This window comes from Bombus bifarius, unplaced genomic scaffold, assembly GCF_011952205.1.
Source record: "Bombus bifarius isolate JDL3187 unplaced genomic scaffold, Bbif_JDL3187 scf7180000009145, whole genome shotgun sequence".
NCBI lineage: Eukaryota > Metazoa > Arthropoda > Insecta > Hymenoptera > Apidae > Bombus > Bombus bifarius.
The window spans coordinates 2136515-2164217 of record NW_022884930.1 but is presented as its reverse complement, the minus strand read 5'-3'; the positions used below and the strand labels follow the sequence as shown (position 1 = coordinate 2164217).

The following is a 27703-nucleotide window of genomic DNA, read 5'->3' as shown; positions in this document are numbered from 1 at the left end:
TAGTATGTATGTACTAGATACAAAAAATTCCAAGCATCTAAAATATTAGTACAAAACATAATAAAGAGAATCAATAACAAGGGATTAAATTATTGTTTCAAACCTTGTTACACAATTTATTTAACATAAAGATTAATTTCAAAATTACAGAATACCGCCAAAATATACACCTACAAAAATAACGTATGAATTCATAGAAATTCCAGTTTTCTATTACGTAACGATTCATTTCTTTTCGATTAGAATGTAATCGAAATCGTGCGATAATGGCACGATAACGATTAACAGATTATCATAAAAGTGGTAAGTTACGCGCGGAGCACGTCAGTTGATTGTAAGGTCGTCAAGGTAAAGTATGTTGTGAACATAGTAACGAACAAGCGGTTGAGTTGCCGGCTGTCGCCGTCACATGCAGCCAGTTATCCCGTCGACGTTAGGCGGTGCGTCGTTTGTACGTAAGACGTGTCGTTCAAACCGCTGTTTCATCTCTGTTTTTCCTCTATCGCCTTCTTATTCTACTCATAATCAGCTGGAATCGAGCAACAGAAATTTGGTTATCGACATGACATGCATCGGTACGCGTTGGCAGTGGCGTAGTTGCGGTCGAAACAGAACGGACCAAAGCCGTGTAGGCGCATCGTTATGAAAGGGACCAGTCGTCCATGAACACAAACGGAACGTACTATCTTGACGTTACACATGTTGCATTGAAAGGATCGGTGAACTCTGGTTGCTGAACGTGCACATAGTTAAACAACGTTATCGAAAGTTATTAATTGTTGGAAAGCGTTGTGCGCGGAGTAAAATGAGGTAAGAGGCAATAGAAAAATTTACTCTGCTAACCAATACGAAATAGATCCGGGGAATAAAAGGTGGACGCATCGTTCGAGGGTCGTGTTTGCTCGTATTGTGTCGTCAAAACTACATATGGGTGCGCGTAAGGAACGAGGAAATTCAATGTATCGGTGAAAATTGGGGAGGATCGCTGGTAGTACGTAGTGACAAAGAGGGTGCTTTGGTGTCAATAACTGTGAATAGCAGGGCGATCCTCCTATCTCTCCTATCGTTGTTCCGGTGGAAGGTGGAAGAAAAAGAGAAAGAGAGAGGGACAGAGAGGAGTACGTTCGGTTGGTATACCTTCGTTGACACAGCGTGCCGGCGTTTTGGAGCGCTCGTAGCCGTGGACGCGGCTACGTAGCTATCCTATACCTACCCTATAAACCGCGCGGGGGAACCTAATACGTGAATGTGTTGGAAGCGGTGGCCACGTCTTCGTCGTCGTCGTCGTCGTTGTGATCGCCGTGAAAACGGTGTTACACCGTGGGAATTGCCGAAAACACATCATCGATGGCCCGCGCGATTTTTCCACACACTCGGTATCCGTGATCGCGGCACGGCGAGAACCTCGTCAAGGATGCCGCGGATACCGTTTATTAGATATCCACGAAGGATGGCGGGCTTTGAGATCGTCGCTCGGATCGATAGGTACGAAAGGATCGAATAATCACGGAGGAAACAAGAGAAAGAGACAAACAGATAGAGAGAGACAGAGGGGGGGAGAGAGAGAGAGAAAAAAGACAAAGTGGTGAGGTGAGTCAGGAGACCTTCCCCTATCCGGAGGTTAGGCCTCCGAGTATCAAGGATCCTTATTCGAAGATGAACTCCATGATATATACCTTGTACGGCTTCGCTATATTTTTCATGATATTCTGGTCGGTAATGTGGATCGTTCATGTACTGGCACTGATAGCCGGTCACTGGAAGCTGCACCGTAAAGTCACTCAAGTACCAACCTACGAAACGCCCTTACCCGGTGTGTCGATCATAAAGCCTCTGATGGGCGTTGATCCGAATCTGTTCAGCAATTTAGAGACATTCTTTACGATGCAATATCCCCGTTACGAGTTACTGTTCTGCGTGGAAGACGACTCGGATCCGGTGTTGATGTTAGTACGTAAACTGATCGAAAAGTATCCAGAAGTGGATGCGAGACTTTTCATCGGCGGTTGTAACGTGGGCGTGAATCCAAAGATCAACAATATGCAACCAGCGTACGAGGCGGCTAAACACGAGTATGTACTGATTAGTGACAGTGGTATCAAGATGAAGGAGGACACGCTGTTGGACATGGTTAATTACATGACCGACAATGTTGCGTTAGTGCATCAGATGCCGTTTACCTGTGATCGCGAAGGTTTTGCCGCGGCATACGAGAAAATCTTCTTCGGTACTGTACAGTCGCGTATGTACCTAGCCGCTGATTTACTTAGGATCAATTGTCACACAGGAATGTCAGCGTTGCTGAGAAAAGCTCCCCTCGATGAGGTCGGCGGTTTAAAGACGTTCGGTGTGTATTTAGCCGAAGATTTTTTCTACGCAAAGTCACTGACCGACCGTGGTTGGCGAATCACTGTGTCCTCGCAGCCGGCGTTGCAGAATAGCGGTCACTGCGAGCTGCATTCGTTCCAGGCGAGATTACGAAGGTGGGCGAAGCTCAGGGTGGCTATGTTGCCTACCACGATCGTTCTCGAACCGCTTAGCGAGTGTTTAGTGTTAGGTGCCTGTGCTTCCTGGGCGGCCAGCGTACTCTTCGAGTGGGACTCCCTTGTTTTCTATTTGGTACACATACTATTGTGGTTCATGTTCGACTGGACGCTATTGAGCGTCGTCCAGAACGGTCCGTTGCCGTTCAACAAGTTAGAATTCGTATGCGGATGGTTACTCAGCGAGATCACAAGGCCTTATCTTTTCCTTCAGGCAGTTCTAGATCCTCTGATACAGTGGCGGTCGCGTGTCTACAAACTCAGGTGGGGTGGAGTCGCGGAAGAGGTTAAGGCAAAAGTCAAATATTAAATTGCACTATGAAACCAGCGGTTTTACTTTTTCCTCCTTTCTTTTTTTCGTTTCTTTCCTTTACTTTTGTTTCTTCCTCTTTCTTTGATACGTATGCAGGGTATTCCAGTTTTCTTCGATCAAATCTTGTCAGGATATTCTATGATCATAGGTAAATACAAAGAGAATGATACCAATCTTACGATTACTATGCTATAAGACGAAAATAGATTCGCTGTCAATATACAATGCAAAGTTCATTTTCACTATATTATTTGCTCGATGTATGTACATAACATTTTTTTTTTCAAAGTTAACTAGATATAAAAGTTTAGGGCGATATCATCGGAGGCCTAACCATCGTTCTCTTCGTATTTCTCTTTTGTTATAACTTTTTAATAAAGCTTTGAACAATTATATTATAAAATCGGTATACGTTTACACAAAGTCTTTTCCTTATTTATATCCGTAAAACATCCTGAAAATATTTAGCCCGAAAAGACTGGTACATCCGATATACACGTAGGGATTAATATGCACACATTGAGCTAGAAGCGTGGATGTTTTGTAATATCCGATATATTATACTATTACGCATGTAGTTCTTATTATACTTGAATTGCGTTATACCGTGGAAAAAATATACGCCGTATATACACGATATTTACTAGATAGGGGTGTTTACGCGTCGTGTGTACATGTACACGTATATACGTATGATTCGCTTACGTGAAACAATAATCGCGACACGCATGTATGCATGTGTGCCATCATTTTTCAATTATTCAGCATATCATCTCCGCCAGCTCGTTGGTATGCTCATTTCAAGTGCAATGTTTACAGAAAAAAGAAGAAAAGTATAACGTAAAAAAAGAAGGATCTATTATAGGTTATGTTAGAAAGAGAAAACACGTAGTAAATAATCGATGGATATGTGGCTTTTCTTCTTTTTTGTTTCTTCTTTTTTTGAAATCCTCGTCTGGAACGAGGTCCCCTTAAATCGTTATTGTAGTATATTCGGTGCGAAATTATTCATACGTTTTAAGGAAACGATTCCTGTAAAAAGCTATGGTTGCGCTGGCTTCGCGATCAATTTAACATCTTATCGACGTAGTTGGTGATTTATCTCGAAATATCTTTCGCGCGTTGTAGTAACTAATTGGTAAGGTTAATGTTGTTTTGGTTTTTAAGTAAATATTTATTTTTAACATTAAAAGGTATTTAACAAATGATTATATGATTAAGCGAAGTATAAGCACGTTCGATTATGGAAAAAGAATTTTTTACGGGTTTGATGATAATAATATTCGCTGCTAGTACTAACTAGTGTTTCTTTTCGACGTCTCCGTGTCGGTAAACTAGGAAGAAGTAGAATCAAATAAAAATATACATACGTGTTAGCCGAAACGATTAATTAACGCGTTATAGACGGTGCATATGTAGTAATTGAACATAACAAAGAAGCACATTTTTAGGTATCAAAGTGCTTAACCCTATCTTATATTCTTTCCTCTTCTTTACTTTTCTTTTCTTTTTAAGATTACAATCTTTGCTGAACTTTTTGTTTTATTACGCAAAATATTAATTCCAACCTAATTTCGATAAATCGCTAGAATGGAACAAATACGATTATGTAAATATTCATTTATTTGATATGTACCTTTTTTCGTTTCATTCGTTTAATACGCAACGCGTATATGTACATGCATATTTTTAATTAGAACTAATTGTTATTGTAAAAATCGTACCCGTGAAAGCAAGTACCTTCGCGTCGAATAATCGAAACAAATTGATTGTGTTACGTAACGTTCAACGTATTGACCATGTTACTTTCTATTGATGCACATTTCTTTCTTCAACGTCTAGTAAAGTTTGAATTCAATTTCATCTGTCCGTGCTATTATCGAAACACGTTTATATTTCGAACATAAGATATCGGACGCTTCATTACGATATCTCCCCCCCCCCCCCCAAATAAGAAGATTAACAAGTATTAATAAGTATTAAGAAGATTATCAAGTATTCAAAATAAATTCGGATTTATCTAAATCCAAATACTTGCCTACTTCTCGCAAGGTGTCGAGAAAAAAGAAATCGCACCATGTCGCTTAATTGTATTTTTCTACGAAAGAACTAATGTTTTCTAAGCGGTACTTGTCTCGCTTAATCGCTTACTAAGACTAATTAAGGGCATCTGCACGATGCATCTTTCGTGATTAATTTTTCTTTGAAAATTTCCTACAAAATTTAATCCCTTGTAATTAATTACTCATCAATGCTCAAAATTATCGCCAACCACGATAATGATTTAGATTATAGTTAGATCGATCGAACGTTATTATATAAAGAGAAAAACACTCGTGTAGTTTGTAGATTATCGAATGACAGGTATCCCAAAGGTTGTGTCGCTTCTTGACGCTAACTTTATGCTTATAATAATAATATTTACGTTGGTAATTATTTTCAAGTACTGCAACTTCACCCATTTCGACGATTTTTGAATATGTTGTACAAATTAACGTTTTCAACAACTTTTTCCTACCGCATAACCTTAATTGTCTGAAATGTTCGCAAAAATGTGTCGGTACCAGTGAATTCTATCTATAATCGTGCGTCCGTGATAGCTTATGTGTTAACATTGGTAAAATGACGCTTAACTAAATCTATATATGCTATAAACACACGATAAGAATTAGTTTTGGGCCAGGTGCTATTTTATTCGGCCACAATAAGATAGTCGGCAACCAGTACCAGCGCATACGTTGCCATGGATACACAATACAGGCAAAATTCACTGTAGTTGTACCGGCAGCCTCTTACGAATATCTCGGAAACTAAGGTCAGCCGAGGATTATATGTTTAGGAAAACGTTGTTCAAAATATTGATTTCTACACATATTAAAAAATCATCGAAATCGATGAGGTGGCAGTACTTGTAAATAATAACAATATTCCCTTACGTTTATTTTTGCTGGTAGATCGAATCTTGTTTTACGGGGAAGTCGAAAATTTACCTTTGATATTCTCTTACGCTTAAACACGTTCTCCGTACACGTTACGAGTATTGTCAGCGGCACGTTTAAATATATTGCCTCTTTACTCTTTTTATACTCGTTGTTTCTCGCCTTTTTTTAAATAAAACATATCCCTTCTGATTGCTTTGGATACATTTTGTAGATTGACGACAACAGTATCTTGTAAAGCATAGAAAAAAGGTTTCTATAAATATATCGCATAAACAAGATACGGACATATAAAATTCGATAAGAAACGACACGATTTACGAGATGACCTAACGCGATACTTTTATTTAGTAGATTCAAAATACTTAATATCGATTCTTATCCCTGCCGGTACAAAGTCATACGTTTCTCGTGCCTGCAGTCCTAACAGTAAGTGAGATGACGCTAGTCATCCTCGCATCTAGGATGGCGTCGTAGAACTAAACGCTGGTTAACATAACGTTCGTGTACGTTCTCATATGGCACGCGTTCGATCGATTTCCTTGATTAGTTAAGATCAGAAAGGTTAATAGGGTTTGTCGAATCTAGTCTTGAGTGTAATTCGCTGTAGAAGCTTCGACAATTGTACATGGTATATATTATCCTTTCAAATACGAGTGTTCCTTGCTTTTTCTACATTCCATATTCATCGTGTATGTGTGTGTGTTTCTACGTGTGTGACGGTCGCCATCCTTATAACGTTTCGAACGAAACCATCGACTCTTTGTTCTCTGTCTTGCGAACCAATTAGTACAAACTAAATATGTTTGTAACCAGTGTTAATTACACTCTTCTATTGTTCCGTGCGTTTTAATTACTCGTGCAGCGCAATCTATATCTAAAACTATACCGCTTGATTAGAAAACGCACGACAACATCATTACGCCAAGGTCCGCTGTTATTAAGATTTTCCTGTGTTCCGCGAGCACGTCACCGGGTAACAATGAAAAAACAATCTATCGGGCAGGGTCATCTATACTCTGTGTTTAGTAAGTGGAGTCAGTACAGGTAAACAGACGCACGTGACTAGGGCAGAAACGTATTCATAACTTTCAGTTACAATGAAAAAGAATACCGATGTATTATTCCTTATACATTTAAGTATCTGGTGTAGCAACATCTTTTTATTTACACAAAATTGTTGAAATCGAGTTTTGTCCGGGTTTTCGGTACAAGCACCATCGTGCGTGCTACTCATCCGAGAGGTAACGACGTAGGTAAATTTGCTCCTGATGTCAAATACTATCAATTTATTATCGAATAAGAAACGAACACAGAGGCAAAGGGTCGAAATGATATAAAAGTCTGTACAAAAAAAAACGTTTTAGAAATCAATTTTCTAATTCCTACTTTTGCTTTTCCAATTTTCGATGTTTTTAATTTATTTCAGTGAACGAGTTATCTAAAAGGCTAATTGCTGTCGTTAATTTTTCAGAATATAAATATAGAAAAGAGATAGATCCGTGTTATCTGGCTGTTATCTGGTTCGATGGGAAGCGGGGTTTTAGCAAGTTTTCTACACAACGAGCGGCGCTGCGGTGTTTAACGACAAAAGTGAATCTAAGGCTTTTGAACCCTGACACTTTCATCAGTGAAGTGGTCAATTAATTGTGATATTTATATCGTACCCGTTCCACTACACAACCAATAACTGTTTAACCCTTGCCTCGTCAGGCTTCAACGAAATAGTGTGCGTGCGTTTAATTAATAGCAATTGTAACCGTACGATTTCGAATGGTTGGGGGCTATTGTGATTTTTCAATCGTAATAGTTTGTAATTGAAGGTCATTGATCGTGTTTACATTCAACTTATATTCAAGGTTTACATCCTAATTTCTTATTTGCTATAAGCCGTTAGTTTTCAGCATTTTTCTCCTAAATGAAATAATGCCGAGTTTACGAATATTTCTAAATCGATAATTATAATTTTTTAATTTCTACAACGATAGAATTTCATTGTCGTAGCAAATAAATTGTTATAAAATCTCTAAATTATTTACTTTATTCTTGTATTTCGGATACTTTTAATTCTATTACGTTTTTGTTGAACTCGTTCCAATAATCGCTATCATATAATATAAAACGGATTATATCCGTCAATTCGAAAATAATCGATGGAACTCTCTTTGGCCAAACATGGTTCTTATCAACGAACAGTAACTGTTTTTATTTAAACAATGAATTCTTATTTCGTAACTTGTCCGTCGTCGATATTTCGTTTCCTTTTGTCCTCGTTCGATAGTTCTTTCACTCGACGATTTCGCTTCATTAGCGCAAAAGAAAAAAGCGACATTTTTTGTGATTCTACTGAAATCGATAACTCGTATTAAAATTGAACACTGTTTACGTGCGAAGAACGTTTCGATTCGCGGAACTAGAGGTCAGTTGTGTCGGCTAGATCTTTTTCCACGAATTGCCACGAGTACACTCTTTTTTATGCCGATGCAACACGGAATATTGGCCGCCCTCTATCTTATCGTGATTTATCGAAAGTCAAACGATTATTTCACCTCACTCGTTGACGTTTCCATTTATCAGGGTTTAAAGTCTTCAATATCGCACGTAATAATCTTCAATCTATAAAATTTATATATTCTATGTGTAGAACTAAAAAAAGGCAGGAAAGACGAGGGAGTAACTAAAAATGTGACAAAGAAGTTATCGTCCAGTTTGAATGAACGAAGAAAACGGAACGACATTGGAGGCAATCTCGCGATGGGAATCTTTCAGGACTTGTTTTGCTCAGAGAGGAATTCCTTTTAAAATCTATCGTGTAATAATTTTGAATGCGATTAAAATTTAGTTGAATCCACGTCGATATATTTTATCAGAAAAGACGTGAGAAGTGATGTCGCTTTTCTTAACCAAAAGGTGCAATAGCTTAACACGGAGGTCCCCTCCGTGTTAAAAATTAGATCGAATTATCATCGAGAGTATCCAGAGAATTTTGAATATTCTTCTTTTAGGAATTTGGTAATTTAAAATTATTGCTTCTAGCTTCTACAACGATATTTGTTTTATTTTTTTTTTTTTTTATCTTTCGAATAGAAACCTCTTAATACATGTAGTCCTGATAAAATTTATTTAGTAAGAGATACAGACACGTTTAAGGAATACACCCTTGTTTATTTGTAGGATAGTTGGAAAAGAAAATTCTCGTAACTTTACGTAAAGTATTATCGAAACAGTCACGTTACGCTAACTTTGCTTTTTGGTTTTTTACTTTTTCCAAGACACGTAATCTATATTCCAATGTGCTGATAAGATTAAAACGACACGATCAATAAAAATGAAACTGCTGCTGACTCTATGTACAGGCAGTGCGAGACTGACTCGTGAGGCTGCCTCGGCACGAACCAACGACCGCTGGGTTCTTGGCGAGATCAAAGGTGCCTCGCAGCTCCTTCGTTTGGACACGTATATTGACGAAATGGATCGAGACGACTTTGTCGAAAGCGTAACCGCTGCTCACTTTGCTTCGCGTAATTACGTCGCGTACTCTGTGTTACGACAAGAGGCAGGCTCACGGGTAAACCTCGCACTGACTGTACATAACGTTAGACACAAAATCGCTTGAAATAGAGCGTCTTTTGCTCAACGTCGCTTTATTTTAACGTGCAATTCGAATCAGGCGTTTCAAGACTTTCGAGGATTCCTTTCATCCCAGAAGTTCGTCCAATTCTTCTTAATTGCCAAATAACACCATCCATCATTTTCAGCCATTTAAGTCACTGACGTAACCCTGTACTCCTATTGAAAGTTTATTATGAACTATGACTTTAAGATAATGTTTTAAACTTCGCAAAGAGATACGTACTCTGAGATGGACCATTGCTAATCTCTACGTACGGTAAAATGTTTCTAATCGTTATTTTTATTTTCAAGCAACGAGTTACTTAGTAATTGTTCCCAGCAATGTATAGTGTACTCTTAAGTATGCCCTACCTACGCAATGAGATTTGCCCCGAGGTATGTCTCCAAGTATCGTTCGAGGCGAGCTCATGAGACCTACTTATAAGAGTAGTATGGACATCTTTCGAGCAACGAAATGTCATTTCTATGCGAGAAACAGTTGCAATTGTTTAAGTATAGCAGTAGATATGCGTATGGAAGAGCAAACGATATCACGTAAAAGAAGAAAAGGATCTCGAAGAATCAGCTAATTGCCAATAGAATCGCTTTTTGGTCTCAGTTCGATCAGGACAATCTCGCCAATACTTTAATGAAATTTTTATTAACGAAAATATAGAAAATAAAAAAATTTCGTCGTTACATTAGCGTTTTATCTCACTGATACGAGGGCGAAACGCGTGGCTCTGCTGTGCGACACTCTCGAATACTTGAGATCAGGTCACGAGGACAAGGATGATACAATGACGGTAAAGACTGATGATACAAACAAAGCAATCTCACCCTCACCGTATCCCATCGAAGACGAAAGACCAAAAGTGACCATGAGGTCAGATAATATCTTACTGACAAATAAACGAAAAGCATCTGCTCTGCAAGAACGCAACCTACTGCTATATGATTAAATACAGTAACTTTCCGTCCGTTTTTATGGCTTTACATCTACGTCATTGAGTACAAGAAATTTAATCATGTTCAATTTATTTAACTTCAATTAGTATTACCAAAATACCTTGGTCTACCGGACTTCATCTCATTAGCATTTTCTGGCAAACTATAAACAAATTGACTTTTTATCGTTAGCTTCCTACGTCATCGAGTACAAGGTCGTAATAGGGCTTAAATTAAAGTTTATGATTCCCACTTTACGAATGAAAAGATCTGGCTGACTTCCGCTTGACTTCTGCCTGCCATAAATATGCAGTAGACCAGTTCTTTAATACATACGAGACCGTGGCTATTTTTATATCTTGACTAAAAATTATTATTAATGCGTTTTACGCTGTTGTAAACATATATATGTATATATTAGTTTATTTACAGATATTTTACTCTTTATTTTGTAGAACCAGTCGTATGAAGGACAAGGAAAGATGTGAAGCAATTATTACTTTTGTATTTGTTTTCCTCGTCTTTCATACGATAGGTCTTACAAGATAAAAGCTAAATTATCAGTCATGCTAGTGTTTTTTCGGCATATGTAAGTTAATAATTTGCTATAAAGAATATCAAGACAGGGCATTAAAAATTATACGATTCCATTTAAGGGAACGTATATCACCTTCGTATGATCTTTATGCGCCCATCTATAAGAAAATTAATTACATCAGATTATGGTCCTCTTGAAATCATCCATTTTTTATCTGAACCATTTATTATATAACTGTCACTTTTACCAGTAATTTATAGATTAAAATCGGTATATATACATTTATATGTTTACCGTAGTGAAAAATGCTCCCTTCTTCATTTCGCATTGTCGACGGCAATTAGTTTATTTCAGAAACAAATTTTCTAACGCCGTTTCACTTCGAAGTCAGAATGGATACTGATTGTAAGTAGGCTTCATGAGACCCAGAACAGGTCTCATGAGACCCAGAACAGGTCTCATGAGACCGAGAACAGGTCTCACGAGACCCAGCTCGCTTCGCATATTAGACCGAGGAAAATCCCATTGGGTAGGGCTCGCAATCATTGCAATCGCACTTTTTTCGATACGATTGCTGATTACTGTATAAATTTTCCAGTAGTTCTAGTAGACAATTAAGTCCTCGAGATTATATATGCTTAACACTGCGTTCTCCGAATTCCACCGTCTTATCCGTCACACCAATCAACATTTATCCTGAATTCAAGATTTCACGCAATCAGATATTACATAATCTTTCTTTATAAAATAGATTACAATCTTTATGTGTGTTTCAATTGCCTTGTTCTTCAAAAAAAAAAAAAAAATACGATTTCACGTAGCTCGTTCTTTATCTTAACTTCCTTTCAATTTGTCAGACCTCCATTGGGGTTAGGTTGGGGTTAGGTTATAGAAATAGCTTCGTGGTTTCAGGTTATGTAATTCGATGTTCCGACGATCAATTTTTGGTACACGAATATGTAGGATTTTCCTGTAATTCGCGATAAATTGTATCATTCTCAGGAAAAAGGGTTGCTGGGCTGCGCAAGGTTTGCGTTTTCGTTGAAACGACACGGCCACATGGAGAGCAGATCTTTTTGATGTCCTTTCTAGCAAGATGAAAGGAAAGTCGTACGAAAACACTCTTTTTGCACGAACCAACGGTCGCTTGGACTCGAGTGCCATTATGAAAGTGCATTTAACGAAAAAGGAACAACAATGGCGACTGTTACGAGGATCCATCTGTAGCATAATCTTTTTTTGCCGCGGCATAATTTGTCGCATCTTCTTTATGGGAATTATAATTTTAATTTAAAGGTGACGATTTCTTTTCTTCCTTCTTTTTGGTTCATATTTCCTTTTTTCTCATAGGAAAAGTAGCACCTTTTTTCACCGATAAAATGATCGATCGTTGTTTGCAAAAACCAAGATAAATCAATCAGCTTTCTGTCCTAACTCATCGCCTTTCTATTTTGTCGTTTAGTGTTACTTTTCAGATAACGTATAACCACCAGTATATATGTTTGCTGATATAACTCAATGTTTATCGTATTTATCATATTTTTCATAAAAACGGAGTGAAAAATCAAAACGAAGCGTATATAAAAGCGGATATAAAAATAGCAATAAATGGTTTATTTACAGATATTAGTCGATATCAAGCGAACGATGATACGTTCATTATTTGCAAAAATTTGATGCAGCGTTGTAAAAACTTATTTCGTAGAGTGACTAAGGATTGATATCTAAAAATCGGGAAATATAGGATTATAAGATCATTTATGTAATAGTTATTAGTTAGTTTGATTATTATTACTTTATAAAGTTCGATTCTCGATGTTCCTGTTTCCTCCTTTCAGATTTCTCGCTATTAAATAACTAAATCAAAAAAATTCCTTTATTCCTTTCTGTCCTCACTATGAACGTGTCGTTTTGATATGCATAACAAAATTTGTAGAAACTTGTCCGGAGGTTGTTGAAAATGCTTCGTAAATATCGAAGAGTTTTCATCAAAGATGTATCATAAAGAAGTATATGTCGTACTTACAGTGCTAATTCGAGAATTAATAAAACAAACAACATCCAATTCCTGTGAGGGAAAATACGCGTTCTATAAATTTTAGAGGTTATGGTTAAGCGATATCGGAAATTCTATTCTACGACTGTTGTGTCAAATTTTCGATCCTTATCTCTCTTGTAGAGATACAGAGTTTTATAGTTTTTGGAATGTATTAGAGAATAGAACTCTTAAACGAGCGTGTCCAACCCAGTGATAAATTAACACGGTACATAATAATTGTGTGATAAACATGACATGACTCACGCGTGAAACATTTCGCTTCTCTCTTTTTCTTTGGTTCGTCGAGAGATAAAGTGACTTGTTGAATTTTCTATATCTTTAAAACACGCTAACTGAGAGATAATTCTCGGATTCGTCATCAATTATATTTTTCTTTAAAACTTTGTCCGCCTAGTCAAGAGTATACGAGGAAATTTTTTAATTTAAGAGGTTAAATCGCGAATTGTCCCTTTTCATATAAATATTATTTGTTAATCAGTTACCTGCGTTTGACGAGTATAGACGTCGTTGCTTGTATTTATTTACGCACTCTAACCTAACCTAGTGAGAAATTTCTAAAACTAAATTCTGCAGTTAACTGGCTAATGTCTTAATGAACGATACTTCTGCTTATTTTTACTTTTGTTTTACTTTTTGTTAATGAATATATGGAAATTTTTAATTTTACATCAGATGTCTATCTATCTAATATCTGTATATGTACAAGAATTCTAAAAGCTTTGCAATTTCCTTCGTTGATGATTTTTAGTTTCTAAACTTTCAATGTTCTAAACTTATTCATGCAAAAATACATATGCACAAATTGTAGTAATACTTGTAAGACATATCATATCATCGATAACAATAAAGGAAACCGTGTTGTGGCGCTGTTTTAAAATCAATAAGGAATTTCATTCAGCTAAATTTAGTAGTTAAACCTTTGAAGAAATAAAATAATCCGGTTTGTTATTTTTTAACAATGATTCATATCTGAGACATATGTCGATTCATTTCGATTTACCGGATATATATCAACATACAAATCATATCAAGAGTCTTGTTTAGTGTCACTATATAATTGAATATCTTGTCCTCGATTGCAATTCATTGTTTAGACTAATAAGTAGTCGTACAGGTGTTATTAAGCATCTGACGAACATCTGAATTGTCGCCTCTTAATTATCGAGAACCAGTCTTGTTCTTGACTATTATCGAAGATTAATTTTCATCTAAAATTTAGTTGTTTAGCGATCTTAATCGTTAACGTCGTGTTGTATACAGCCGAACGTTCGTAAAAAGAATTATTTTCAGATAAAGAGAGCATGAAATGTTTTTATTCGAAATAGTATCTCAACGTTCATCATTATTGGTACAATGAAGGTTATGAAAATCAAAGTAATCATCAGGCAAAAGGTTAATTGTGAAGAAAAGTGTGTTAAGGCATTGACTACCACATTGCTAGTCATCCATGACTCATCTTTCTTTTTTACTAAATCTTTTAGAATGATTAAAATAAAAAAACAAAAATTTTCGATAATGTTAATGGTTTAGATAACATTGTCAGAGGAAAAGCGAGCAAATATAATATAATGTTTTACAAGAACGAAACGTTATAATATAATATATTTCAATTTATTTCGGCTTCCAGGACAAAATACGTATATAAAATTCGCATGGCAGGCAACGCGTTAACGAAGATGTGGTCTCGAGGAAAGTTCGGCTAACATGAACGACGTAAAAATTGCTCTGAGCGTTTTGAATGCGAAACATGTTGACACAGGTCGACATTTGGAACTTCCATTGAAGGTTTCGTGGATCATTAAGTCTCTCGAAGGTTCTCGGAGGAATCGTCGCGCATAGAAACTGACGATGCTCGTTCTGTCCATGGATAGAATCGAAACGCGCGTCCGATAGAAGGAAACAAGCGTTCGATTTACATTGTGCCGGATGAATCATCGAGGGAACACGCCAGGCGACGAGAACAATACAAATGAATGAAGTTGGCCCGTTCAGATAGCACGCGAATATCTCGAAAACGCCCCGTCGCATCTGGCCGTGCCGTTCTGATGACTAATTTTTGCTTGTTATAATCTGTGATTCGACAGAATTTATTTGTAGAATGCCGTGTTAATATTTTACATTTGAAGTGAAAGTCGAAAAATTGAAAGAAAAATATCGCTAAATATCTTCGAAAAATCATCACAAGTCCATATTAATTACACGCACGTTAAAATGTGAAATCCAAGCACAATATAAAACAAAGGAAATAACGATTCGTTGAGGTAATTAAATCGAGTTATTTCCACGCTCTAAATGCGTCATTTCGAAGTCAGTTGTAAACCAAACTGGAATTTCCCCATTATTTTGTGTATCCGGGTGATGCCAACTGCTCTTGCAAAACCCCATTTCTATGGTATTCGCGAATCAACAACGCCGACAACGTTCCAAGCTCTTGAACGTTTTCGCAGCACGTTTCACACGATCGATTTCAAGGTCTGTGGTTTATTCTTCGAAAAGTGGAAGCTACACTGGTCTCAAGGTTCTCCAAATGCATCGTACTTGAAAACATCCAATACTGGTCCAAGTTAGTGAACTCGCTATCATTGATCTCCATTCACCGAAGAAAGACCATTCCACGCTGTGTCGACTCCGCGCTATTCCATGCTATTCCGCAGTAATGCCAACCTAATCTTTGATAATTTCACTACCATGATTTCATCGTGACGAATTTCATATTAATTTCAAATATGATTTCAGGTGACTCATTAAATATCGTCTAAGAGTCATTAATGTCCATAACATGTACTTATCGTAACCTACTATCATAATATGTAGTACTTAGTTTCATTCCCGTACTCACACTTCATTTTGTGATTGACAGCTTATGCAATCGATTTATATAATAAGTTAATTAATTATCGTGACTAGATATCTTACGACTATGTTATCGCCAATATGCGATCTTCAACTTGAAATTCACAGGTTGATTAAAAGTACAATTTAGTAATTTTTCTTTAGAAATTAATCTTAAAAGATCGGGGAGAAGTGGGACAGTGATAATAACACGAATAAATGAAATTATGCATATCTACAATTAATATCATAAATAAAAAATATATATATCTCGTTTTTTCGTATTTCTTATTTCATTGTACAGTGGGGGAATTACGATGGAAGAATGTAACGTATTCTCGACTGCGTGTCACAATGAATAGTGAAATAGTAATTTCTATTGTCATTGGGAAATTGGGACAATCATGAACAATACTTTACCAGATTTTCTCTTTCTTTTTTTAACAATTCCATTGGCACGAATTTTTTTTATTACTCCGGAATCGAATTCCACGAAGTGCAACGAAATCAAAGGAACAAATTGATATTCAACGATAGGATTAAATTTGTTTTGGCGAAAGTTATCGAAAGTATCGTGTTTATTATTGTGATATCTGCGGTTTTATGGCAAATTTTTAAGGTAGACGAACGAAAGTTGATGAGCATGCGGAGAAGATATGACCTGAATGATGTCGAAAAAGGAAACACACGCTCTGTCTCAGATCTAACCTAACTACTTAATTCAAGCATAATTCATACGCATAATTTAGACTTAAAGCGCTCTATTTATTTAGTTTGCGAATTATTCAGCTTTTTGTATATAGATATATAGAAATCTGCCTCACGCGTTACGTTGTTTTACCCAACCTAACACACGATATTCAAATCTATTCCATTCTAATCCATAATCCAAATATTGGACCAATATACATATATATTTACACACTTCTTCCAACTAGTTTCAACTATTATAATTCAGATAAGCAGTCTGATAATGAGTATCGTGTAAATACGCGTGCGTATAGGTACACGTGGCGTTAAATATATGGCGTTAATTAGGTAGGGAAAATTTTTAACGTTTTTTTGTATTATATATTTCCTCTTCTTTACGTTCCGTTTCTATTTTTACGTAATTAATCACTCGATTACATTAAACGATTAGTAACGACCACACAAATACAGAGGATCCAGAACTTTCGAAATTCGTTCGGAATCGATATTTCTGTCCAACGAATAACAGTTATACTTATCAGTCAATGTGAAAGTGATACGAAACCTTTACAACTTTTTTAACTCCAAGATGAGAGTCAGATTATTTTTATCTTCTTAATTGTGACTTGGCTGAGATTTTCATTTCGCGCACATATCATTCACAGCTGCTATCCAATCCTTTTCTATAACAATTTAATATGTACATATATAATGCATATAAAAATTGAGTATTCGTGTTTATTTATACCAAATTGGCTGTACGATATTCTTCGAACAGAAAATTCGTGTATAGAATATTCGTGTATAGAATATCGAAAACAACAGAAATTTATCGATTCGACGAAACAAATTTTCGAAGCTTACAACTATTATATGTATTAAAATTCCACATCTCGGAATCGTTTCTCGGATGGCAGGTGGGTTATAAAGCGTCCTATTGAATTTTCTTCATTAACGTTTTTTCGTAAAGAGAGCGAGGAAAAAACTGAAAAATGAAAAATCGACCAGTAGTTCGTAAGCGTGTACGACGGAAGGAAGGTATACTACTTAAGAGTAAGAGAGATCCAAAATGTGACCAAGCGGAAGCAGCTGTGATCTGCTTAAATAGGATTTCCGCGCCTTATGTAATATATGTCATCGCGAAACGTCGCTGTGTCGACGGATATACGTTTTATCGATCAATTTGTTTTTACCTGGTGGTGCAAAGCAACTTGTATTCATATGCTGCTAATGCCAACGGATTCGAGTGATTTTTACTTTTTAAAGTCTTTATACATATATGCCCATATAATCGATTTTATTTCATTTATACACGTCGGATATCCTACACGTATATAATGTAATTATTAATGTATAGTATCGATACAGATATTATTAATAATAATACGAGAAAAATTATTAATAATATGTGTGATTAATAATATTATAAGAATATTATACATATAGATATGTATGTGTGTGTATAAAGACATCAAAGACTTACCGTTGCTTTTACTTAAAGCGCTTTTTTCTTTTTGCGCCACCTGGTACATTATTTAAGTACGAACTCGTTAGTCTAACTAGTCATTCGTTCACGATGTCGTGTCATCGCGCATTGTAAAAGTCATCTTTTTCCTGTGAACCGTTTTGGATCTTACCCGGAATTGAATGACGTTGTGTCCGGCCAAGATTTAAAAGTTTCAGAGGAGACGATTCACCTGCGAGTGTGACGCCTATGCGCTTTATCTGCGAACAATTTATATCTCGTTTTGTAATTGAGTACGTCCGTTCCGGTTGGTAAATTCGAATGCATCAAACGCATCTCGCTGCAAGTGACTTTTGCCTTTGACTTGATTGTCCGACAGTCAATCACACCAAATTCGACACACACGGAATTCCCGCCAGCCTTGGAAAACCTTGAAAAGTCCGCAAAATAAAAAGTCGATTACGGATATACTCCCGACTATGAAACCAACCACTAACCTAGCCGACGCGCTTTATTTCCAAATAAAACATTCCCATGGTTGAACGTATTAAAGGCACAGATTCGAACGTTCAATTATTCAGGGCTAGTAATTTCAAAGGCCGTTCGAATAAATTGGGAACGCGTTCTATAAAATTACACGCATAATAGGCGTGTTGAAATATCAAACATCACAAATCAATTCTAAATCAGGTACGAATTCTCGTTTCTTTAATCCAATATTTACTGTAAACAAATGGAAAGAAAGGGAAGGAACGAAAGAGATTTGCAGCGAATAGATCGATCTTTCATTTTGAATAGTAACTTTCATTCGATTGTTAATGGATGATCGATTGAATTTTCAGTTCGCGTAAAATGAAAGCAACAATAGCGATACAATTCCTAATTATTCGTCCGATTTGGCAAATGTCTCCCTTTCAGAGTTCTTCGCGCACGCGCTCTCGTTTGGATTATCCAGCGATCGTTCGATTTGATCCTATTATCATCATTGACGATAAGCCGCGTTAAGAGGATTTCAGACCGCGTTATTACGCGTGTGGGCGTCCATTTTCATTGAACATTCACGTCGAAAAACTTCTTTAAGCGTAATAAAAGATATCGTTGTACAGTACGCTTCATCCAAGTTCGTACGTACATTCTTATTTGGATCTCACAGATTGAAAACGTTAGGAGAACGTAAGTACGATCGTTTTTACCGGATTACATTTATTTGTATTCGCATGTGTGTGCGTGTGCGCGTCGCGCCGTCTACCATAGAACGCCATAAGTATCCATTCGCGCAAGTTTACCGCCTTCGCTTGGAGAGGGGAAAAGGAGGCCTCGTGAATATGGGTTCGATTCGACATTCGTCGAGAGGCAGCAATCGATGATTCATCGACACTTTGAGCTGTGATCCGCGGGAAATACTGCGCTGTTATTGGCTTCGATACTACGTATCTAGGATCGTTTTGATTAAAGATCGAAAATATAATATGTAAGTAGTAAATTTAGAATACGATTGTAAAATCAATCGTATAATCATTTGTCAATAAATTAGCAAGTAAATACGATCGTTGAACACGCTGCCTGTCACAGTATACAGAAAGATATGATAACATTACTATGCATTGATAATCTGTGGTATTTTTACGCTACAAGTGTTCATTGTTGAAGATTAAAATCTACTTTCAGTTCCTTTTTATACTGTGATATCTTAAAATTTTTAATACATTGTCGACTGACCAGAGAGAACTCTTCTTTCCGAAATACATACGTACGTTACGATTACTGGCATTTTCATTTCCCCGATTTTGCCTCACGTTCTTTCCTTCTGGCATGGACGTATGGTTTTAAATTTAATCCAAAGCAAAATGCGATGTTTGCAATTATTTTATAAAAATTCTGAAACGAACGAGTATACACATAAAATGCCTTGCTCGGTGATCCTTTGACTACAATTATAAAATTTCAATCCGCAGTCACAGTCGGCAATGTTTTAACAAACAAAAATATAACATAATCAGTTTCCTTTTCTTTTTTCATTTTATTCTTTGACTTTCTCCATAATAATCGTTCGTATCTAAATGCTGCATGACTGTGAGCTAAAATAAATCGAATAAGCGTAAAAATTCGGCAAATCCGCTTGAATTTTTCTTTCCATCCAATTCCGACGAGGCGGTAAAGCGGTACGCTACGCGTTACTAACGCTGCATGCATAAATGCGGTTGCGAAAGACTGTGAAGTTGTACGAGGGTTGTTTCGATTCGAGACACTACAGCAGTAACGTTCCGCTGTTACGTTAATTAACACTTTCGCTGCGATATACGAGTCGCTGGTGGTTCGTACATTAGTCTTACCGTAATTGTTCACTTTCAATGATAATTCGCTCTACCTGAATACGCAGTGTGATTTATTGCTTAAGATAGTTTCAAATGTGGTAGGAATAACTCGACGCTACAAAAATTTCTTACTGCACAAATCGAAAGACAGATGCATCTCCTGAATAATTAAACGAACTGGATCAAGAAATGTATTCGTAACGAACGTGTTAAAACAAAGTGGCGAACAAAAGTTAACATGACAACCGCTAAACATTAGTACGTAAGAACGCGTATTCTATAACCACGGTGAACAAAGTGGAACTGTAAAAAGGCAAAGCTGGCAGTTCAAACGAGGAGGTGGTAAAAAGATTGTAAGAAATTTTGTCGCTGATAAAAACAAAACACTCGTTACTTGTCTTAATAAATTTTAACGCTTCTCTAAATCAATAAATATGCAATTTTTGTTCACCGGTATACGTATACGCATAAATACACACGAAGATCTCATCCTGTCAAACAGAAACCGTGTACGAAATTGTCTTTGCTTTTCCTTTTCTTTTTCCGTTTCCTTTCTCTTTTTTTTTTGTGTGTGTTTTTGTTTATAAACGTTCCTTTCCAAATGTAAAGGTCAAAGTTTCAGGATCGAGTTGGCCCTCTCCTCATTTCCAAGCAAACTTCTTTGCGTAGCTTTGTAAATAACGAATCTTAGATAAGAGAAACGTTGCATTATCACTCTAGGTGCGTATAATTCCGCAAAATTAATTCCTTAATTTCTTTACTGCCAAATAATAAGTGGTTGAAACGCTACAATCGAACGTTGTACAACTCTGTCGACGAAATCGATAGCCTGAGGTAATATTTGATAGCAATATATGTATCTACCGTTCGTTGGTGGAGCCTGAAACGTGAATATATCAATGGGGTTGTGTGGGTGTGAATATGAGTGTAGTGTTCGGGGTGCATACGCGTGTATGTACACGTATGTACGTGCGATGTTTGTATGTAAAAAAAAAAATTAGGCGGACGTTCGTGTATTCTACAACGGTCTACACTCATGTGATCTGGATATCAGCGAGTTAATATCATCTTTGTCAATAATCGTTGGATTATAATTTTCAAGTTTCGTATTCGTAATTATGATTTGTCAAACTTTGCTTTGTTCTCAACATCGACATTGTCTTTAGCGAAATTTTATTTAGCGCCACTTATTTACGTATATATTCGTATCTTCAAATTTTCTCACTCGTTTCGATCATCGCCGAAATTACGTAGAAGAAATTCACGCGTGCCTATTTTCCCAACACGAATGTTCGCCGAGATCGAATCTGCACCATTTTTTGCGCACTTCTGTACAATATTTTTCCGCGATTTTTGCCGCACGAATCGTACTGTGACAGAGAGACGCAGGCAAAGAAGAGATTAATAAACTGAATGATGCGTTTCGATAAACTATCGCTATCTTTTTCTAAATCTTTGACAAGCTGCAACAATCGCGCGCAATTTTTTTAGGCGTCAATTGTGGAGGGATGAGTTTGAAAAAAAAAACATATAAAAAGGAAGATGGAACGATAGCAAGAAAAAAACGAACAATTGTTACTTGCTGTAACTTTTTGTGTAACGCGAAACATTGCCAATTATAGTTTATAATAATTTAATCCAATGTGTACTAGGCGGGTTCGAAGTTGTTTATCATTTTACTGTGTTTCTCGGTCATTGTAAAATGACTCTACGAGTCCGCCCGTGTTCAAGAGATGATATATATGTATATACATATGTATTTACGTATGTATATATGTATAATATACATATATATATATATATCGTCAAATAATAATAATACGTTCAACAGAATACGTTCAACTGTACATGTTTATTAAAGTACCTGAATGGAAACCACTACCTTGTGTTTTCTCTTCGTCTTATAAAGGGCAGAACATGTTCTCACCGCATGTAAATAATACCAGCACACGTACTTTTCAGACTCTACCCTTTTTCTCACTTGTGTACATGTTTGTGTATATGTGACTGGTTTACCGTCACTTCCTTTATCTCCGGTTTCTACACCCAAATGCACTTTTCCATGCGTATACACCCGACAGGTAAACGTTCCCTCCACCCTTGTGCTTTTGTCGTTTCACTGCTTCCACATATCCGGAAGCCTGCCGTGTCGAGTATTTATCACAATACCGAGCTAATTCTTTTTTCGAAAAAGGAAACGCGAGCTCGATGTGAAAAACATCGGATAAAAGGGGCGGATTATTACTTGAAATCCACGACTCGTATCTGGCGACGATATCGTTTCCCGGTTTCCTGCATTATCGTAGATGATAAATTGTTACCGATCGGTGGTCGATACGCGACTTACGAATCGTTCTTTTTTCTTTTTGCTGTCCGAGCAAGTTATACAATTCCAATTCGGGTAATCTTAAAAGAGATAATGGTCCGACGGAAATTTTCGACGTCGATCATACACCGTTTCTCTGTTTTATTTGTTTTCGCAGCAATTGTCGTGGATACGCGGAACAAAATAACACGATGGGAAGGACTGATTCGGACGGAATACATTGATCGGCGTACCCCGTGAGAAAATGCATTACTTGGCTATCGTTACTTGGATATCGATCTTGTATCTACATCACGCGATACGTTAATCCAGGTATCGTGGTGCAGGTTTCGTATTTCTGTATCTAAGTAAACAATTTTTTACAGTCGAAGGTTCTTATACGCTATTAAGTTAATCCAAACAAGATTAAATTTGATAATTCTATTTTGCTGAATTTTCGAGAGAAATTGCAAATTTTCTAATTTGTGACATAATCGGAACAGCCTACCGTGCCAACAATTCTGCAAAGCCAATTTCTACTCGGCGGATTAAATGTTTTTATTTATACACATTCCGGATAGCATGGCATTCCTGATCGTTTCTTTTTCTTTCTCTATGTACAAGGCCGCTAGTAGACATTTAAGTATACCGTACAAGCTACATTCATTCATTTCGACAAATTATTTATGCGATTCGCGCAAAATTTATGATGCGCTAGATCTATCCAAGGCCAGAAGCTGTTATTTAAAGGAACCGCCTGTAATTCTCGAACGAATTACTCGAAGATTATACGAAATCTCGTGTTTGACACAGACAACGAAATCGAGCTTCTGAGTGCTTCGCTTTCTGGTATTTTAAAGGACCGGAATATTCGAGTTCTCGAGTGCCAAGATACCCGGGTAAGTCAAACGCTCGAGTGTCGACTTTCAAATTTCAAGTACGCGAACACTCGAATTTTTGATTTCCTGAATTCTCAAGTATCAAGGTATTCAAGTAATAGAAGTGGTCGAACAATTGCAAATTTAAACATAATTTATACGTATATTTATAAGTCGAAACAGGAAATATCATGGAGATCGATGAAATCACATGTGGAAGAGAGAACACAACACAGGTATATCTCTGAATGGAATGGATGGGAGACATCTGACAATGAGAAACTCGAGAGAAGTTTTCACTTTGTCCCCCGTCGGATTTTCTCTGTAACGAGCGCATTGAACCAGACATTAGCCAATAAAGTGAACGATTTCACGTAGTATTTAAAATCCGAAAGCAGAATTCATTAAATTTCTCCTTAATTGTTTCGAACGAAGACGAAGTAATTCTCTGCCGCGACCAAAGAGAACTTTACGGAAGCTGTTTTACAATTTAAAACTTTCGAAGACCGTCTTTTATCCGACGCAATGTTGTCCACCCCTGGATATCATCGGATATTAAAATATTCTATTTTCCTGAGCCAATCTGTAAAAGTATACTTTTGCAACGAAAATACAAAATATATGATATTAAAATTAAACAGCTCAAAAACTAGACATCAAAGACAGAAGAAAGAAGAATATATTTTGCGTCGATGATTGTAACGAAATATTATTGAAAACTTAGAATGACTGTATGCAACAAGCGGAAAACAACTGGTCTGTCAAATAGTATATCAATAACCGATAACGGTGCATCTGGATTTTTTAAATATCAGGGATGGGGCAGTGCTGCGTGTCTAGGTCAACAAAGTTTCAAGATCCGACCCACTTTCAACATTGTAACTTCTCCTGCTCGCGTTTCTTTCTTTTTTACTTGCTTAATTAAACCTGAATCGTGCGGCACCGGCATCGACTAAATCGTTAACAAGCCAGGGTTCCGCAGTCGCGTCTTTTCAATACGCGATAGAGCTTCATTCGGGCAAAAATGAATGCTTTTCCGGCGTTGATAAGCTGATGTTTGGAAGTAATACCGCCGATAATCGTTTCGACAATAGCGTCTTTTACTGACAAAAACGATAGAAACCGTCATATGTTATCGTTGATTATGCGTCTTTATCTACATATTCGGTTCCGTGCATAAAAAAATAAAAAGGAAAAGGAGCGTGGGTGGGGGGCGCTCTCCGAAATGAAGAGGTGGGGATGTAAGTAGTGACGCAGAGCTGTTCTCCACTCGTCCACGCATTTAATTTACTATACGGACACTATTTAGAACACAATTCAGAATGGCGATTTTGAGAAGGTATTTATTAAAAAATTATCGAGATTGGGGGTAACTGTTTCTTTGTAAATGTCTATCTTTCTTTAATTTGTATTGATTAATAAAATAACAGTTAGCTAAAGCAACTTTTATCATTCCATTTTACTTTTTTATGCAAACGAATATGCAGATAAAGATGCATAATTAACGATAACGGCGAAACTATAGAAGGATCGTAGAATGACCGATTACTTACTATCGTGTACGCTGCACACGATTGCTAATGTATACGTTGCCACAGACGCACAACTATAGGCAGAATTCAATAATGCAGTAGCGGTAGTTTGCCGCGAATATTTTGGAAACTAAACGAGGTCAGTCTTTATATAGAAAAAATTGGTTGGCGAGTTGATGGAAAAACGTTGAGCTTCGTAACATATCCAAAAAATCTTTTTAACAGTTTCAGCGCGATAACATGGGTATAATAATTGTCAGCGAAAGATAATGTCGGTAAAATGGCTGTTGATGAAACGATTTTCGGTTGTTTAAGATTTTATACCATAGGCTGACTTTCTTGTAATTTCTTTGAAATATTTTAATATATTATTGATAATATAATATAATATTTAGTATATTATCTATACATGATTGATTGGTCAGAAAGCCTAGCCTTACCGAAATGGAGATATTCATCTTCAAAGTTAAAAGTTTTAACATGTAGCTGCTATAGTAAGCCGCTGCGAAATTGATTTTTTCATTAATCATGGAAAAGCCATTCTCACGAAGTTGTTAAAATGTTAAATATCGGTAATTTCAGCGTTCTACTTGCGGTATACGGTATAACATAAAGTTAACGTTCTGTCCATTTTTGAACTGTTTGTTAGCGTACGTAATGCGAATTCTCAACTAATTAGCGATTAGTCAGGATGCAACTGATCGGTTGATATCGCGAACCGTGAACGCTATTAACGCTCAAGGTGGAGGTAGATTAAAGATGCAGAGTAATGTGATGTTTAGTGTATTTATTTCCACTGTTTGGTATAACACGAAGGGTATGACTGTATGATGAACTGTTTGAAGACTTGTTTTACACTCCCTGAAGAAGCCTTGCCTGGTATTTATGTACTAACTCCGCGTACTAACTCGCGCTACAAATACCTTAAAAGTAACTAGTAACCAGTTTACTCTTACCACTATCCTTATTAGAAATTTTTCCAAATTTCCCGATAATCAGTTCGCCTCTGGAACAAACTGATAATTTCCATATCTCCACTTTACGCGTATATTACCCAGTTTTGCGAAATAAAAATTAGTTCTGTTATCTTGGCCAACGAAAGTGGTCGTCGTCTAGATCGCTAAGCTTCGTAAGATAAAATGTGACATCATTCGTATTTGTGATATCTAGAAATCAATCAATCGTGCAATCTCACTGTCGTCATCATATTATACGGAAACGTAAAGGGTAAGAACGATACCGGAACAATTCTTTTTCCAACATGAGATTATCTTTAGATTCCAGGAGCTCTATCACGTGACATTCCTATCTTGTATTATGGCGAAAGTACGACGATGCACTTGCGACGCGAAGTTGAAAAATATAAAGTTCTTTAACGCTAAAACTACCAACCTGTTATATCGTATAATAGATACAATAAATTATATCTCGTTAGAAGTCAATTAATTTTGCTAAAATCGCCTGTATCTGTATTTTGAAATTGAAAAAATACGAAATTTAAAACAGACCTTTTCTGCTAATTTGATAATCGCGGTAAAGCGACCTAGCATACGCTGGAACATAGATATTGCACTGCACGCATCGACTGCTAGGTTTTATGATGCAGGTTAGTGTAAACTCGCATCGACGTATCGATTTGGGAATGGCTTACATCGATGCGTAAATCGATATACCATCCTAGCTGATGCGCAAGGCTAAATTCTAACGCAATTTCGTGAAATCTAGGAATCGATGTGCACAACACGTATCAGTGTGTGTAGGTCGTTTTAGAATATGATAATAAACTTTTTTGCCAAACTTTCTCAAGCTCGATGAATTTAAACGCTTTAAAATGTTCCAGAACTTCGTATCCTGCAATTCTACCTCCTCGTCCATGGTCAAAGGTCTAAATTATCGCCTAAATTGCAAATTTTATTAATAACTAGCTTCTTGTGTATCTTTGATTTCGATCCTACGTAAGTAACTTGCACACGTCGTACATATAGCAACTCGCAAAACTATTCGGAAGCTTATCAGAGCTTTTTTCTATGAGTATATTACGTGCAATATACAAAATTTGTTAAAATTTCGTTTGCACTGTAACGAGACACGACTATCGTGATTATACTAATAAAATTTGAAATCAATCTGAAAACATATATAAAAGTTACAAGACGTTTATTGCAAATATACTCTTAGTAAAACATTAGTATACGCTACAAATAATATCTAGTCTTGAGCATACAATTAGTGCTAAAAATGATCTCAATACATACTGTGACTTATTAATATATTCAATAATAGGCTGTACAAGTACTTCGGTAATTTTTGTGAGGGGTATGCTTCCAATAAATGTCTTCTAACTTCTACATACATACACGTATATGTTTTCAGATCCGTTTCTTTAACAATAGCTCTATCTCGTTACAGTGCTAATGGGATTTCAAAATATTTTATATAATATATACATAAAAATTTTCTAGGAGCGTTCGAATATTCTCGTATACTGCTATACATACGTACGGATATACGTATATATATAATAACCGAATATGCAAATTACCCGAATATGCAAATTACCGAACATTTAACAATTTTAATATCCGCAATTCACTGGTAACGAACGTAAGCATATAAAAGGTTAGGATGTAAAGTTATTCGGAGAATTTCGATTGTGTTGCATAAATATTTCATAAGAAAACTTTTCTTGAGGAATTTAACAATATTCGTTAGAATTTTTTTTAGTAATAAAATT

The 27703-nt window shown here is 36.5% G+C and overlaps 1 protein-coding gene across 2 annotated transcripts; it reads left to right on the top strand.

Annotated features, from left to right (window-relative positions):
• Nucleotides 1–341: 341 nt before the first annotated feature.
• On the top strand, nt 342–7635 carry LOC117213958 (ceramide glucosyltransferase). Of its 2 annotated transcripts, XM_033459707.1 has the most exons (2): nt 342–2807; nt 7270–7635. In XM_033459707.1, exons 1-2 carry the CDS (start codon nt 1657–1659, stop codon nt 7274–7276), a joined length of 1158 nt encoding a protein of 385 aa, XP_033315598.1. In that variant the 5' UTR covers nt 342–1656; the 3' UTR covers nt 7277–7635. The 2 variants fall into 2 exon arrangements, with proteins under 2 accessions (XP_033315598.1, XP_033315597.1); XM_033459706.1 differs by lacking the exon at nt 7270–7635 and having other exon boundaries at nt 342–4335.
• Nucleotides 7636–27703: the final 20068 nt, after the last annotated feature.